General features: G+C 38.7%; 1 protein-coding gene across 3 annotated transcripts in view; it reads left to right on the top strand.

Annotated features, from left to right (window-relative positions):
* LOC105008041 (integrin alpha-M) overlaps positions 1-14064 on the top strand; it is a 107830-nt gene that overhangs the window by 59620 nt on the left and 34146 nt on the right. Inside the window, exons 10-23 of one of the 3 annotated variants that reach the window (XM_013131297.3) lie at positions 2391-2464; positions 2612-2735; positions 2807-2940; positions 3898-4038; positions 4142-4354; positions 5124-5257; positions 5346-5491; positions 5597-5754; positions 8988-9113; positions 9240-9313; positions 9456-9597; positions 10909-11007; positions 11385-11464; positions 12862-12948. In XM_013131297.3, coding sequence (XP_012986751.2) covers positions 2391-2464; positions 2612-2735; positions 2807-2940; positions 3898-4038; positions 4142-4354; positions 5124-5257; positions 5346-5491; positions 5597-5754; positions 8988-9113; positions 9240-9313; positions 9456-9597; positions 10909-11007; positions 11385-11464; positions 12862-12948 — 1732 coding nt within the window. The remainder of the gene's footprint in view (positions 1-2390; positions 2465-2611; positions 2736-2806; positions 2941-3897; positions 4039-4141; positions 4355-5123; positions 5258-5345; positions 5492-5596; positions 5755-8987; positions 9114-9239; positions 9314-9455; positions 9598-10908; positions 11008-11384; positions 11465-12861; positions 12949-14064) is intronic. The other 2 variants (XM_020044397.2, XM_020044396.2) reach the window with 2 other exon arrangements.

Genomic DNA, 14064 nt, shown 5'->3' with positions numbered 1-14064 from the left:
AAAGTGAGTAAACCCATAAGTGAAAACCTCCAAATTGGGCCCAAAGTGTCAATATTTTGTGTGGCCACCATTATTTTCCAGCACTGCCTTAACCCTCTTGGGCATGGCGTTCACCAGAGCTTCACAGGTTGCTACTGGAGTCCTCTTTCACTCCTCAATGATGAAATCACAGAGCTGGTGGATGTTAGAGACCTTGCACTCCACCCCGCAGATGCTCAATAGGGTTTGCTCAATAGGGTTTGCTTGGCCAGTCCATCACCTTTACCCTCAAGTTCTTTAGCAAGGCAGTGGTCATCTTGGAGGTGTGTTTGGGGTCGTTATCATGTTGGAATACTGCCCAGTGGCCCAGTCTCCGAAGGGAGGGGATCATGCTCTGTTTCAGTATGTCACAGTACATGTTGGCATTCATGGTTCCTTCAATGAACTGTAGCTCCCCAGTGCCGGCAGCACTCATGTAGCCCCAGACCATGACACTCCCACCACCATGCTTGACTGTAGTCAAGACACACTTGTCTCCTCACCCGGATGCCGCCACAAGTTTATCTTGGTCTCATCAGACCACAGGACATGGTTCCAGTAATCCATATCCTTTTTCTGCTTGTCTTCAGCAAACTGTTTGTGGGCTTTCTTGTGCATCATCTTTAGAAGAGGCTTCCTTCAGGGACAACAGCCATGCAGACCAATTTGATGTAGTGTGCGGCGTATGGTCTTAGCACTGACAGGCTGACCCCCCACTCCTTCAACCTCTGCAGCAATGCTGGTAGCACTCATACGTCTATTTCCTAAAGACAACCTTTGGATATGACGCTGAGCACGTGCACTCAACTTCTTTGGTCGACCAAGTCGAGGCTTGTTCTGAGTGGAACCTGTCCTGTTAAACCAGTGTATGGTCTTGGCCAACATGCTGCAGCTCAGTTTCAGGGTCTTGGCAATCTTCTTATAGCCTAGGCCATCTTTATGTAGAGCAACAAGTTCTTTGTCATGAGGTGCCATGTTGAACATCCAGTGACCAGTTTGAGGGAGTGTGAGAGCAATAACACCAAATGTAACACACTTGCTCCCCATTCACACCTGTGATCTTGTGACACTAACGAGTGACATGACACCGGGGAGGGAAAAGGGCTAATTAGACCCAATTTGGACGTTTTCATTTAAGGGTGTACTCACTTTTGTTGCCAGCGGTTTAGACATGTATGGCTGTGTGTTGAGTTATTTTGAGGGGACATCAAATTTACACTTATGCAAGCTGTACACACTATTTTACATTGTAACAAAGTATAATTTCCTCAGTGTTGTCACGAAAAGATATAATCAAATATTTACAAAAATCTCACTTTTGTGAGATACTGTATATATATATTGTTCATACAGACATATTTTCACATACTGCTGTAAAAGAGTATGCACCCAGGGCTTAGAAATAAGGGCTTAACTGATGCCATTTTTAGCTATCCTTTTAAACAAGAATACTGAGATTAAATGAAGTTTAGAGTCTGACTCACAAGCAGTGTTGGGGAACGTTACTTTTAGAAGTTTCTAATTGCAGTTAGTAGTTATGTAGTGAGGGGTGAAAATGGTTCTAACGGTTAAACCACTTTTCAGTAGAAGGTTACAGAGGGACAGCTGGGGAAATGAGTGCAAGGGAATGTAACCTTAGTGATAAATGAAAATGAATGTATAATCTGACTCCATATTCTTAGTAAATAAATGTTATTGTAGATGACCATATGTTGTAAAGACCAGCTACTCCTTTTGTCACAAGCCCAACATTAAAATGACATGTGTTTCTGGGGTCCATCCAGACTGGTCAGAACCCAGACCTCTGGGATGCCTACAATGGCATGTGTCCCTGGGACCAAACTAGAGACCCAGAACTCATGTATGTCAAGTCTGGTTACTTTGACTTATGTATGTGTGTGTGTAATTATCAGTAGCCTTATGAGCTCAAGTGTGAAGATGAACGAGGAGTGCCATAGTAATCTATATTCCAAAGTAATGACATTTATTCCAGTCAAGTAATAACGTTACAATACAAAATATAGTTATATACTAACACGATTCAACAACATTCCAACTAGCCTAAAAGTTTATTAAGTTTACCATAAGACACACCATAGCATGAAAGTGTGCTAGGAGCCTCTGTTAACATTAGACTCATAAATATGACTACAAGACAATGTGTTGGGAGGTCTCTTTAGTGCAGAATAGGAGTAAAGGACACTTTTACTGTAAAAGATGTGTGTACACCTACAAAGGATCAGAAACTCAAAATATGTTTTATATGCTAAATGATCCATGGTACATTCATCTTGAAACAATTTAAACATGTGATACATTTTAGATTCACAGTTTGTGAAGTCTATGGAACCTTGGTTATTTTGCTATTGCAGGATCTCAGACCACTGGAGAATCTATTAAGATGGAAATGGCCCAAGAGGGAATGAGTGCAGCGTACATACCTGGGGTATCTGCTTTAATAACTGTGCCTTACTGAAAAGCTCACATTCTGTGTTGTCTTTGATTGCACAGTAATTACTTGCATAATCATTAATACAGTTTTTTGGACACCATTGTATAATACTTCTAATTAATAATTCTTCATCCTTGCTAGGGAGGATTCCAGGTGGCATCTGTTGGAGCCTTCCAATGGAGGGGGGCTTACCAGGAATACACAAGTGCCACGAAAACCCCCATTTTAAAACAGAGTCCAAACATGGAACCAGATAGCTATATGGGTATGAAAATCTTAAACATCTAACTACCCACGGTCAAGATTGACTCTGACCCTGTGTATTTTCCCCATCAGGTTATTCCATGGCAGTTGCTAGCACAAGCACTCGCCAGTTTACCATTTTAGGAGCTCCGAGATTTAAACACTCAGGGAGAGTGGAAGTATTCTCACCTGGTGCCACCTACAGTCCAACAGAGTTTTCAGGGCAGGTTGGTACACATACAGTACCTTTCAAAAGTTTGGTGTCACTTAGCAATGTCCTTGTTTTAGAAAGAAAAACACATTTGTGTCCTGTGTCAATTGTTAATGTTGTAAATTACTATTGTAGCTGGAAAGAGTTGATTTTCAATGGAATATCTACATAGGTACGTAGGCTAATTGAGCATTAAAAAAACCTTTTCTGTTAGCACCGAAAACTGTTGTGCTGAATAAAGAAGCAATAAAACTGTCCTTCTTTAGACCAGTTGAGTATCTGAAGTATCAGCATTTATGGGTTCAATTACAAGCTCAAAATGGCCTGAAACAAAGAACTTTCCTCTGAAACCCATCAGTCTAGAGGGATACTGACCCACTGAGCCTTTCTGAATTGTCACCCAAGGATACAACTATAAAAAAGAAAATGTTTGATGTTTATGCAATGTAATATTGAGATTCATACTTAAAATAATAATATTAATTTCTGTCTCACATGGTATAAGTCATTCATTAATTTAGTAAGTTTTAGTTCAGTTCAATCGATTAATCAAAGTAGTCTTTAGTAGCAGCCCCAGTAGTGATTCTAAATACAGATTATGCACATATAAACACATAATATGCATCCAACCCACAATTTGTGGTGTTTGCTGTTTGAATAGTCTCAGAAAGCATCTTTAAAGTTACTGTCTCTTTATTAAAGCTCATATACTTTCAACTCAGTTGACAATACCACAGACCTGTATGGTAGTTGGAATTAAAAGCATGGCTGAACTGGCAAATCTGCTGTTTACTTGACTCTGTCACGCTCAAACCATTCAGGTTTCTGTGAACAGAGCAAGCAATAGTATACTTGACCATTGCTCATTTTAATTTGGAAACCGCAACGATTATTTTAACGTAATGTAACACCACAAAATGTCACAATGAATGTTTCCAATATCTTTGAATTTCCCTATTACATTCTCTTTCAGATTGGCACTTATTTTGGGGCAGAAATCTGTGTGGTGGATTTAGATAAAGACTCCTATACAGACCTTGTCATCATATCTGCTCCAATGTTCAAAGACAGAGACAGAGAGGGCAGGGTCTTTGTCTGTACCCTCAAAGACAGGGTAAAAATTTAGAAATGTTTGCTTCATGTCTCATAAACCAACAAGTCACCCTACACAGGATTCAACCTCTTGCTGGCTAACTCCTTATTTTTATTTCTCTCAGTCTGGGATGGTCTGTGAATTTACTGCTGAGATGACAATGGAGGGGGATCTAGGAAATATGGGCAGGTTTGGAACGTCTCTTGCCCCACTTCCTGACATGAATATGGATGGTTTTAATGATCTAGCTGTTGGAGCTCCTCTTGAAAATAATGGCCAAGGAAGTGTTTACATATTCCTTGGTGCGCGAGGTGGAATCAGCAATATCTATTCTCAGGTGAGAACAAGACAGTGATATATTTTGAGGGAGGTCTTGATTTCGGTATTGTAGGTTGTGAATATATATAAATGCAATATAAATAAATGTCTACTCTGAACTTTGCTGAGGGTTACAGGTAGAGATCAATGTAGGAGAAATAACCTTTGTTATGGTTCATAATATAAAAGCTGACCCCATGTATTTCTAATACATGTGTGTCAAAAGAAACCATTACATGTCTGGCTCGTTCTATTTAGAGAACAACTTTCAGGCCACAAACATACACTTTTTAAGTCATATGTCCTGGATGGACAGGCAATTAAGAAAATTGAGATAAACAGCTGATCCTGTCAATATCTACGTTCAGAATTCAATTGATTGTTTTGACACCAGAAACAGGGACACAAAGTCTGGTTGATTCTACATAACTATGTGTAAATATCAATAACTATGTAATTATCTGGAAAACTAAGAACCAGGATTTACATTAGTTTTGAAATTACCCCACTGGAGTAATCAACAAGAAATGTTATCTATAATTCAAAGTAATTCAGTTTATTCCAGTTTAGCAATGAAGTCATAATTCATCACAGTTATGTACCAACAATCTTCAGTGGTCCGAAATGTAATTAAGATTGAGCCCCCAGACGAGTCATCCCACAACTCCCACACCTACAATTTATTCATTCCACTAAATTGTCACACAGTATTATCTTGTGTCCTATTACTGATGTGGTTTTTAAATGTCAATTTACTGTTACCTTCTTCTCCCTTTCTCTCTTTGTAGAGAATTTCAGGTTTGGATGTAAAGCCTGGCTTAAAGTTTTTTGGACTGTCCATTAGTCAGTCTTCTTTGGACATGAATTCAGACTTTCTCCCAGACTTGGCTGTGGGATCTAAAGGGGCAGTCATCTTACTCAGGTATTTCTATTGATTTGTAGAGGCAATCACTTAACTCGTTGATTTTTCAATCTCATATTATTACTCTGCTAATGCATTTAATTTTTAGGTCAAAGCCTATAGTAACAGTTAGAACACAAGTGACTTTCAACCCAGCCAAAATCCCAACGGACACTTCAAACAGCAGTACGCCCCTGAAACAAAATGCTACAGTCTGTTTCACAATGACCAAAAACACAGCAGACAATACCAAAGGTTTCTAAGACTTTATTTTTAATAATCCAAGTAAAATTGCTTATATTTAAGATTGCATTTGAAGGGTGTACTATCTTCATCTTATTTATTTTTTTTCTAATCTAGATCAAGCGATTGTTAATTATACTTTGACCCTGGATGTGACCCGCCAAGCTCCAAACTATCGTGCTTATTATAACAGCAAAAATAAGATAAGGAAGGAAACAAAAACTGTTACCTTGGGACTTGGAGAGCAATGCTTTGATCAGACCTTCTATATTGTGGTATGTCTGAAACTCATTTGAAATTATGAACTTCTAATTGCAGGGTAAGGTATGCAAACTGTTTTCCAGCCTTAACATTTGCATAGTAGTTCTTATGAAACACAAAAGCCTACATTAAATTAGCTCAAGCTCTAATCCATAATATCTGTCAACTGGATAGCAAATAAATTGCTTGTACACTGAACAAAATTATAAACGCAACACTTTTGTTTTTGCACACCATTTATCATGAGCTGAACTCAAAGATCTAAGACTTTCACTATGTACTCAAAAGGCCTATTTCTCTCAAATATTGTTCACAAATCTGTCTAAATCTGTGTTAGTGAGCACTTCTCCTTTGCCGGTTTAATCCATCCACCTCACAGGTGTGGCATATCAAGATGCTGATTAGACAGCATGATTATTGCACAGGTGTGCCTTAGGCTTGCCAAAATAAATGGCCACTCTAAAATGTGCAGTTTCACTGTATTGGGTATGGCTTATGGTAGATAAATGAAAATTCAATGCACAGGCAACAGCTCTGGTGGACATTCCTGCAGTTAGTATGCCAATTGCACACTCCCTCAAAACTTGCGACATCTGTGGCATTGTGCTGTGTGATGGAACTGCACATTTTAGAGTGGCCTTTTATTGTGGCCAGCCAAAGGCACACCTGTGCAATAATCATGCTGTCTAATCAGCATCTTGAGTTCAGCTCATGACGAATGGGTGCAAAAACAAAAGTGTTGAGTTTATAATTTTGTTCACTATATGTAGGGATGTAGGAAGTGTAACTGAGTAAGGTCTGTCAAATTGGTGAGGTTGTTCTTGTTTTCACTGTCATAAAACTGAACCCATCCTTAAAGTTAATGCCCAGAGAAAAACACACTTTTAAAAGTAATAAAAGCATTAATCCAAGAAAAAATACTTAAAGAACATAAGGTTGTTTCTAAAAAAAAACATCTCAATATTGTCTGTTATTTATTCATTGGTGTAACTATAATATAATGGGTTATATATTTAATTTGTTGAAATTATCTGAATATGGTATGTCATGACATCTATTTTAAGAGCAATTGTGTTACATTTCATGTGATGGTGTGAGGAAAATCAATGTACATCTTTCTGTTGCATTTATTAGTATTAGATTACAATTATTGACTGCAAGTACCAGAATGCTTTGTGACAGTTAAGAAACAAGGAGGCTTCATTTATGAAAGTGTTATCATGTACAGTATGTAACTTGCAAATTACATTTATTTTGTTTTTTGAAGAACTAAAGTGATACTGAAGTGACTTTGAGTCCAAGAAAAACGCTATATAAATTAAATTTATGATTATTATTATTATTATTATAACAGTAATGTGAATATGTTATTAGTAAAATAAGCTTTCATCCTCTAACCAACTGACGATTATTAAGATTAGGTTAATCTGCAATACTCATAGAACATTGTTTATTTTTCCTGAAGATGAGCTGGTGAATCAGCGGTCTAGAGGATGATGAGCTTGCCAATCAGTGGTCTGCAGTACTTGCATTCTTATTTTGCAACAATAAAGTTCGGACATGGGCACACTTTTCAATTACAAAATTAATACTTCCTTTCCAACATCCTTTATTATAATTATTTGGAAGTCATCTTGGATTTAAAGGTCATATATTATAGCAATCTGGATACACTCTATAGTAACAGTAAACCCCTGATAACACAAAATTGCAAGCTGTATAGAAAAGAAACCAGGCAAGCTTAGTTCAGCCAGCCCAAAATTAGAAGGGATGAATGATGTTGCCCTCCCTGGCTTCAAACCGGGGTCTCCTATGTGACAGACTGTGTCTTTAACCACTAAGCCTCTGAGCTATACTGAGTAGAGATGTGGCATTGGTATACTTCTGCATTGTTCGCAGATGATGGTGAAGTACGAACCATTTAGTATATAGTAAGCTAGTATGCCAGTATTGGAACCGATTGGGACTTACTATTTTGTCAATTTATAACATTTTTGACATGCGTTTTTCTGGATTTTCTTGTTGTTAGTTTGTCTCTCACTGTTCAAATAAACTTACCATTAAAATTATAGACTGATAATTTCTTTGTCAGTGGAAAAACATGCAAAATCAGCAGGGGATCAAAAAATAAATTACCTCTGTATGAAGACCTAGCAAGTCCAATGACAGCTTTAGAATCAGATGCCGATAGCTAAATAAGTTACTGGCTAGCCTGCTGCTAGCAAATTAGACAGACAGAGCCTAATACTGTAATGAGCCGGTGCTGCAGAGCATAAGGAACCAGGCGAGTTATAAGTAAAGAAAGCTATTTATTAAAATAAACACAGAAACGAAAGCACTGATACAAACAAAAGGGCTGAACGTTTCAGAAAAAAACGATAACCTAAAGCTAACCTAAATAAACATACATCAGACCTAAAGTAGGCTAGGCAATGAAAGACAACGCTCACTAAAACACATGTTATAGGAATACAACAAGGCAAACACGACAACCAAGGGGTTTATTCCGCAATGCCCAAACAATGACTGATGCTTAGCACTGAACTTAACGAGTCCACCATAAAACAGGTGCGCGTAATAATCTAGGGGCTTTGTGACATCCAACTTCATACAGGCCTCAATGGTTCAGAAAGCCTCGGTTTCCCATCCCTTCCCAGCAAGCAACATACCAGTGGCCCACAGGACGTCCCACTAGCTTTTTGCGCGGCGATCGCAGTCGGTTTTTATAGCATGCGTCGCAGTCGGGCCACCGGTGGGCCGCTTTCAAGACAATGCTTTTAAACAATACCCTGATCAGTGGCTCACCAGCGGCCCAACGGTGGCTAGTCGCTTTTATGCACTAAACCAAGCGGGATGCCTCTCGCCCCACTATTAGGTTTTATTTATAATAATCCTTTATAATAATTTTGGTCATGTTACATTGACAATGAACTGAATAAAATCTAAACAATTTATTTCAAATAGTGAAAGATTGTATAAGATTGAATAGTGCAAAGAATGCAAATTGTCTGCCAGTATTCTCTGATAACATGGCCCTGATTACTTTCCAAATGTAGGTATAACGGCAGGAGCCACTGGCTCATTTCAAAGCTCAAACTCAGTTACACTTTTTGAAACCTGCTGTGCAGTTAAAGGAACAAGTGATTCAATCATTGCCTAGAAAACTGGTTTTGTGCTTTGCAGATATTAATAAATCCATCATCCAGTGTGTCCGCACAAGTGTCAGTTATGTTCTTCACTTTTTCAGGATGAGCCGGACGATGCCCTCAATGAACTCTCCAATGAACTTTACTTCACATTTGAAGGGCTGCAATTTCTTGGAAGCCTCAGTTCATGCCTTTCCCCCCAGTCTCTGACTACAACATACCATCCTGTATGTTTCTTCTCTTAAATTGTAGTAAATAAATAAGGTTTCAAGGTTTCAAATGCAACCTCTGACTAATCTATAAGATCTATAACATGCCGATTGTCAAGAATGTAATGTCTTAATTTCTTTCAGTTAAGTTTTGAGATCAACTGTGGAAGTGACAACAACTGTGTTGACAACCTCAAAGTGGATTTTAATTTCACTGGGTAAGATTACAACATTACAAATATTTGGTTATTAGAGTTATGACATTGTTAATGCAACTTGCAATGATAATATTAAGTGGATATTATATCAAATAAGCACTATCTCCCAATGCACTGTCTCTGCCACATAAACATCTTTCAGATTCTCAGAGATGAGAGTGGGCATAGATGATTTACTAAATGTGACAGTGTCTGTTGAGAGCCGGGAAGAGAACTCTTACAACAGTCGAATCATTCTCACTTACCCTGCAGGACTGTCATTCAGGAGATCCACCACAATCCAAGTAAGAACACATGCAGACACCTGGTCTAGTGGTAACACTCAATGCACGTACAGCTCTCCACCAGACACAGGAGTTCAACACCTGTCTCTACCCTTCACCATTATCTCTCCTTTTCACTTGTCTCCCTATGATTCAATAAAAGCCTTGAAGAACAATACGGATACATATGGAGAGTGCCAGTCCACCCTCTTAAAAAAAAGACTACTCTGACATCATTATAGTAGTGGTTCATAAGTGGAGTCTAGGGACCCTTAAGGACATGTGAGTCAATGTGCAAAAATAAAAACAAATGTATTCCAATCTTTATAGACTGTTGTACAACAGAGAGTAGAAGATAACAATCACACACATATAGTTGGTTAAAAAAAAATTGTCCTGTATAAAGACAGGTGTTTAGCGCCCTGGAGGGTGTTTTATTAACATAAATAGAAGTGGGGATGGTAGAATTATTTTACACAACCAACTCAAACCTCAAGGCTTGCGAGTTCGAATCAAAGAAGCATAACATTTTTGTTTTATAACTTCATCATAACCTTGACCACATGGGTGGTTATCTAACTAACCCTTTTTGTTGTCTAATCTTACCCCTAACCTGCTTTTTGTTGTCTAACCCTACTGGAATATTACAGTATTTTGATGTCTATAACCCATCCATCCATCTTCTTCCACTTATCCGGGGCCGGGTCGTGGGGGCAGCAGTCTAAGCAGGGTAGCCATATAACCATACCAGATTATTACGAAGTGCAGAGCTTCCTTACATATCAATTTGAATTTGACTGTCGACTTCAGCAATGCATATTCGTGTGCACAAAAATGCACAAAATCCTTGACATTACTTTTTGTATTTTTTTGCACAAATTCACTGTGATAGTATTTAAAATGAATTGTGGTATGGGAGGAGGTAAAGAGTAAATCAAATCCAAAAGACAAACCATTCTCCAAAGGAGGCTGGGTCTTCTCAGGGTCGGCCTCCAGTGAAGGTTTTGGAGGGACTGATGCGGGCAACCGATGGATGAGTGGCCTCGCTACTTTCTTCTCTTGTCTGTCTTTCTCCTCTTTCCCTGGCTTATGTATCTTTAGGACAGTAATTAATCTGATCTAATTAAATCATTGGTTTAATGGTGAATTACCAAAACCACAAGTCCAAATGACAGAGTTCTAAAGCCCAAGGCCAAAAATAAGTTTATCTTGTTTGACCGACCTAGTTAAAAACAATGTTCTATTTTTTACTAAAGAATCTTGGTGAATGTTTTCCCTGTCTGTTTTTAGTCATGGGTCTTCAATAACTTTTTTTTACTACTTCCTTTCCAGGGAAGAGTAGAGTGTAATTCCATAGACGGTGAGAATGGTATAACACGGGGAAAGAGTGACTGCACCATTAACAAACCCATCTTCAAGAGCAATTCTAAGGTCTTAGTAGCTACCATTTCAACTATATTCGTTTTGAATGCATTATAGTTTCTGTATAAGCAATATGTACTCAATCACAACTATCATTTAAAGCTGAAATCCTTTATTGAAACAATAACAAATCAGTCACCCTCCTGTAATCTGTGCCACCATCCATAATATCAAAATTGTGGATTTAAACTTGTTTAGAGGTTACAAGTTATTTTCATGTACTTTGTTTAGAAACACTGAAGTATTACACACTTGTGTTTTGAGTTCTCAACTATGCTCATTAAGTATTTTGAAAATATATTAAGAGCTAATGGTTATATGTCCAAGAACAGATGTAGAAACCAAGGATTCTAGATTAAAGTCATGCTATATGTTTAATTCCTCAGGCTTTCTTTGTCCTTTCCTATGGGATAGATAGCACAAGTCAATTTCAACAATTGGTGACTTTCACTGCAAATGCCTCAAGGTATGTATGGACATACTTAGCACAGCCTAGATAAAACATTTATTTACCACAACCTTGAGTATAGAGCTTCTTTACAATGATTTACAAACAACATTAGCACTTTCTGTGGTTATGAATGTAGCACATCATCTGTTTCATCAAGCAAAATCACACAGAAAGCTGCAACCTACCTGTCAGGTCCATTTAGTTTTGCTTTACCTGTTATTTGTATTTTGTATAAGCTATCCATAAAAACTTTGATTTCACCCAAAACCAAAAAGCTGTCTGATCAAATATTTTAAATCTTTTTGAGGGATTTTTGCCCAGTTCTCCTTACTGAAATCAGCCAACAGAGTAAGGGTTGAGGGGTGTCTGGCGTGTACTGACCGATTCAGTCCCTGCCATAGCATCTTGATTGGATTCTTTCTCCTAAGCCATTCTTTGGTAGATTTGCTTGAATGCTTTGGGTCGTTGTCTAGTTGGAAGAACCATTTTTGGCCCATTTTTTGCTTCTGGACGTATGTCTGGAAAATATGTTCAGGAATCTGCTGGTAAAACTGAATGTATGGTTCCTTTGATGATTTGTAGTCAACTAGGTCCAGATGAGGAAAGCAGTTCCAGATCTTTACTTTCCCACCACCATGCTTAACTGTTAGGATAAGGTTATTTTGGCAGAAGGCAGTGTTGGATTTATATAGTGGCAGTGCAAAATATAGTGGTTTTTATAGTGACTAAAAACATACATTTTGAACTCAACTGTTAAGAAAATGGACTTCCAGAAACCTTCAGGTTTTTCCAAGTGGTCTCTGGCAAAGTTAAGACGAATGTTTCTTTTTTGACAGCAGAGGCTTCTTCCCAGCAACTCTCCCATAAATGCTATTTCAATTTAGTGTTCTTATGTCTGAATCATGCACAATAACCCAAAATGCAGGAAGGAGGTCTACAAATCTAAAGATGCTATATTTTTCTTGTAGCACTTGGGAATATTCTGGAACGGCATCCACTTCTAGGCCAAATTACTGTCAAGTTAAATGCTCTCTATTTTAATATTATTTGACTCACAGTGGACTGATTGACCTCAAATATTTTTTAAATGGTTGTATTGCCTCCCGCAGACTGAAGTGCTCTGACTACCCTTTTCCTAATGTCCTATTATATCTCCTTTGCTCTTGGCTTAGAGTGTTTTGTATTCACCTGTATCGGTAGCACCAAACTTACCAGGTTTATCAGAGTCCCACCAAAACACTTTCCTAAAGATCCCTCATTTGATTGGTTCATTTAGTACCAAGTTATTTAAATACCTGATTCTACTTGCCTACTTGATTCTATCAATGCAACTTGGGATTCACCTATTTTTTCACCTGCAGTGGTATTTTGCTGTCCATTTCTAATGATAATTCCTGTCTCCTCATTTTTAGTGGAAATAATGTACATGCTTCAACCAGTGAACTTTACAGAGTGAAGGAAATCGGGGTGAAATACAGCATTTATGTTTTGATCACAAGGTTTGTGCAATTTCTAAATGTAATAGTGGGGAGAACAAGTATTTGATACACTGCCGATTTTGCAGGTTTTCCCACTTACAAAGCAAAGTCTGTAATTTTTATCATAAGTACTCTTCAACTGTGAGTGACGGAATCTAAAACAAAAACCCATAAAATCACATTGTATGATGTTTAAGTAATTAATTAGCATTTTATTGCATGACATAAGTCTTTGATACATCAGAAAAGCAGAACTTAACAGAAATCTTTATTTGCAATTACAGAGATCATAGGTTTCCTGTAGTTCTTGACCAGGTTTACACACACTGCAGCAGGGATTTTGGCCCACTCCTCCATACAGACCTTCTCCAGATCCTTCAGGTTTCGGGGCTGGGCAAAACAGACTTTCAGCTCCCTCCAAAGATTTTCTATTTGGTTCAGGTCTGGAGACTGGCTAGGCCACTCCAGGACCTTGACATGCTTCTTACGGAGGCACTCCTTAGTTTCCCTGGCTGTGTGTTTCGGGTCGTTGTCATGCTGGAAGACCCAGCCACGACCCATCTTCAATACTCTTACTGAGGGAAGGAGGTTGTTGGCCAAGATCTTGCGATACATGGCCCTATCTATCCTCCCCTCAATACGGTGCAGTTGTCCTGTCCCTATTGCAGAAAAGCATCCCCAAAGAATGATGTTTCCACCTCCATGCTTCACGGTTTGGATGGTGTTCTTGGGGTTGTACTCATCCCTCTTCTTCCTCCAAACATGACGAGTGGAGTTTAGACCAAAAAGCTAAATTTTTGTCTCATCAGACCACATGACCTTCTCCCATTCCTCCTTTGGATCATCCAGTTGGTCATTGGCAAACTTCAGACGGGCCTGGACATGCGCTGGCTTGAGCAGGGGGACCTTGCGTGCGCTGCAGGATTTTAGTCCATGACGGCGTAGTGTGTTAATGGTTTTCTTTGAGACTCTTCAGGTCTTTGACCAGGTCCTGCCGTGTAGTTCTGGGCTGATCCCTCACCTTCCTCATGATCATTGATGCCCCACGAGGTGAGATCTTGCACCTCATGCCCCAGACCGAGGGAGATTGACCGTCATCTTGAACTTCTTCCATTTTCTAATAATTGCGCCAACAGT

Source organism: Esox lucius, chromosome 5 (assembly GCF_011004845.1).
Source record: "Esox lucius isolate fEsoLuc1 chromosome 5, fEsoLuc1.pri, whole genome shotgun sequence".
NCBI lineage: Eukaryota > Metazoa > Chordata > Actinopteri > Esociformes > Esocidae > Esox > Esox lucius.
The sequence above is the reverse complement of the archived record's forward strand: the minus strand, read 5'-3'. Positions and strand labels throughout refer to the sequence as shown.